This window comes from Branchiostoma floridae, chromosome 3 (genome assembly GCF_000003815.2).
Source record: "Branchiostoma floridae strain S238N-H82 chromosome 3, Bfl_VNyyK, whole genome shotgun sequence".
NCBI lineage: Eukaryota > Metazoa > Chordata > Leptocardii > Amphioxiformes > Branchiostomatidae > Branchiostoma > Branchiostoma floridae.
The window spans coordinates 23,412,600-23,415,861 of record NC_049981.1 but is presented as its reverse complement, the minus strand read 5'-3'; the positions used below and the strand labels follow the sequence as shown (position 1 = coordinate 23,415,861).

The window sequence follows — 3,262 nt, the reverse complement described above, 5'->3', positions numbered from 1 at the left end:
GCGACTCGACCTCTGCTTGGAGAATATTGTTTTGCTACAAAAGCCTCGAATGGTCCAACCATGGCCAGCCTAACAGTATTGTTAATAAGTCACAATTCATTCGCATTTGGTCCAACTTGTTAAGTAATGACCAAAACGAACGGACACGGAGTATGAACGCTGAACTTTTCGCCCTACTGTATGTCTTGTACTGTGTAAGTGTAGTGATATATTTGATAGATTTATTAAGATTCAATGTAATCTGTATCTCTGTTATATTTTATCTGACCCTTACCTCCCCCATGACCTTAATGAAAAGCGGTCTGTATTGTAGGCAGATTAGAGCTTCTCATGAATAAATAAAGGTTCAAATAAACTAACAAAAGTCATTGGGCTGGTCTATCAAGATGGGCCGTTTGAAAACGTCATCCCATGTGAACGTTGAACGTGGTAAAAGTGGGGCAAATTTTCACATAGGATTACGACCAAAACTTGATATTTGAGTACAGTTCTCTATCATATGTAAGATATAAAAATGAATTTTTCGTTGTTTTTGTCTTCAATATCCGTTACCACTTTAAAAAACGATATAAAAATATTTCGGATGTTCAGAGATAACAGATAGCGGAAGCAGTCAGGTATTGTCGGAGCCCAACATCTGCTTGGAGTTTTATCTGAAGCAACAGCTGTTTAATCAAGTTGTCGCTAGACACAACCCAACATCTGCTTGAAGATAGCCCGTCAAATCCACACGGTGATGTAGCTACCGAAAACATAGACATAAGGGTGATTTTCGAAATAATAGCATAGCTTATAAAAACAGCTAAGTTGAAAAAAAAATACATCGTCACGCAACTACGAGCAGACGACATGCCAAGCCACACATGTATGCAGCAAAGGGAACATGGAGATACAGCTGCGAACAATTTGAGCTGTAAAAACTACAACACTCCGTCAAAGGTTTAACCCTTCGTCCCGGGGAGTCCGGAGGTTAAAGTTAACGCTGCTAGTTTAGACAGTGCTCAACAGAGATAATTTCGATCTCCATGAAGGTTAGACATCCAGGTTATAAGATGCGCGAAATAACAAATACTCAAGCAATTGGATATGAATATGATTTCCAAAATTATAACCAGTTGCTTGCTTGAGTAATGCTATTTGGGGTAACTAACTACATTTTGTCATGTGGTTCAGTTGTGCATACTTGCCGTATTTACTACCGAACAATAATTGTTGTGACCTTTCTCGCAAACAGTTGATACACTTGCCAATGCCATCCTCACCAGCGAGCAGTGGTGACATTTCACAAAAACGGCTGTTATTCGGAAACTTGCTAAACGGGTTTTCCACGGGTGTTGTCACCAAGCCTTCAGCAAGCAGTGCGTGATTTATCAGCTTATTATTAAACGGGTCATTAACTAGGTGAAGCTACTCAGTTGGTGTGGAGAAACATTCTTAGTTACCTTCGCTAGAAGGTTTTGTTTTCTGTGTGTGTGTGTGTGTGTGCGTGTGTGTGTGTGTGTGTGTGCGCGCGTATGTGTGTGCGTGTGTGTAGTTGACCAGCATAACTCCAGAATGCATAAATTATGTCAAATATATGATGCACTAATTGTAAACTTTAAGGTAAAATCATTTGGCGAAGGTATGTGGCCGTGGAACTCTAATTGGCTCATGCCATTATCTGCACATAATGGCGAGTAAGGTATGTTGGCGATGGTTATCAGGACACAATAATTGTGCAACACATAAAGTAACATTTCCAAAGCCGGATTTTTCATTGCATTTTCTTGCTTCTCGGTGCTATCGTCCCAGCGGTGACTTCAGAAATGGACAGATCTATCCATATTTTTATAAACTAAGCAATGTTTGATTCGTTTTGAGCGGGAAAGTGATCGATATCGCCCAGGGCAGCTCCATTCAATTAGTGCCGCTCCCAAAACCCAGGATTACGCTAGCGATCCTTTGAAAAGCGGCGAGATCTATTAAAGATTACAGTAGAGATCAGTGCAGAACTATGTGAAGTATGCACTGACTCCAACATACCAAGCCATTTGGATTCAAGTACAGCTTGTATTAGGGATCATATAAAACTTGTTTGTTGAAATGATGTTTGTTGGCATCATGTATGATTTGAATGTGCGAGCTTGAAAAAGCTTGAGGAGGCCAAATGTTTTCGTGTGAGACCAAGTAAGATCAGTCCAGGTACTAAAGGTGATGGCTTTCTCCAATAACTTTCTAACCCAATGGACAATTGCTTAATGTTCGCAAAAAGATAAGGTTAGCTTCAAAGGACTTTTGTTTTTTTTTACTCTATGTCCTCTTTGAAACGCCGCGTTCTTGTATCACATTCTCTTGCTCCTCTGTGACATCACACTAGTTCCGTTTACAAAATTCAACATTGACAATTTTGGTTCCATCTCCCGTTGCCTTGAAAAAATCAAAAATGATTGGCCTGGCTTGGCCTGGCCTGGGGCAGATCCGGACTCCACATTCACACAAAAGCTTTACAGCTTTACGCCAAGACCCTGAAAAACAATGAGGTGTTTCACATCAATGAAAGAAAATTGCACAATTCTTGAGGTGGACTTTATCGGACATGCTTGGTGGAGGCCATAAAATTTTGTTGAAGAAGTTACTTCAACAGCCGATCAATTCAAAAGAGACTAAGCTAAGTAGCTGCGGTTTTGCAGTGAAAAGTGTCACAGGTGTTCCAAACAACCCTGATCACTAACCTGCTCGGTGGGACCATTGTCTTGTCTCTATTCAGACACGCCCTCTTCAGATAATAGTGTTAATGCTAGAAAGGGCTGCGGCAGGACGATCGGTTTGGAGACGCCCCTACTCTGTGTCTTGGTCAGCACCTTTACATCGGTACCTGATCCTTACCAGGAACGTCCAAGAACTGTGAGTAAAGCTTTGAATTCACACCATCGTTCGGTTTGCATCGTTCGGGCTTGCCTCTACGATATTCCTGCGGCCGACGCTAGGCTGTGGACACATCGCGGTTCACCGCGCTGCCGACACGTCGGACGCACCTCCGCGACTTCCCCCGAGCTGACTTGGCTCCAGCACAATCCGTCGTGCTGCCTAGCCTCCTTCACCGGCCTCGAGCTCTCTGGGGGCATTGGCGAAAGTTGTTGGGGGGAGGGGGAATTTAGGTCGATTCGCGGTTTTCAACTGGGAATAAGCCGGGAAGGAAAATAAGCCGCGAAAGGAAAAATGCCAGTAAAGGAATATATACCGGGAAGCTTGTACTCGCGGGCGGGCGAGTAAAATCACCCCG

The 3,262-nt window shown here is 42.9% G+C and overlaps 1 protein-coding gene across 1 annotated transcript in view; it reads left to right on the top strand.

Annotated features, from left to right (window-relative positions):
• The first annotated feature begins 2,756 nt into the window (after positions 1-2,756).
• Positions 2,757-3,262, top strand: part of LOC118410946 (uncharacterized methyltransferase Mb3374-like) — an 11,896-nt gene continuing 11,390 nt past the window's right edge. Inside the window, exon 1 of the mRNA XM_035812915.1 lies at positions 2,757-2,883. Coding sequence (XP_035668808.1) covers positions 2,774-2,883 — 110 coding nt within the window. The 5' untranslated portion in view covers positions 2,757-2,773. The remainder of the gene's footprint in view (positions 2,884-3,262) is intronic.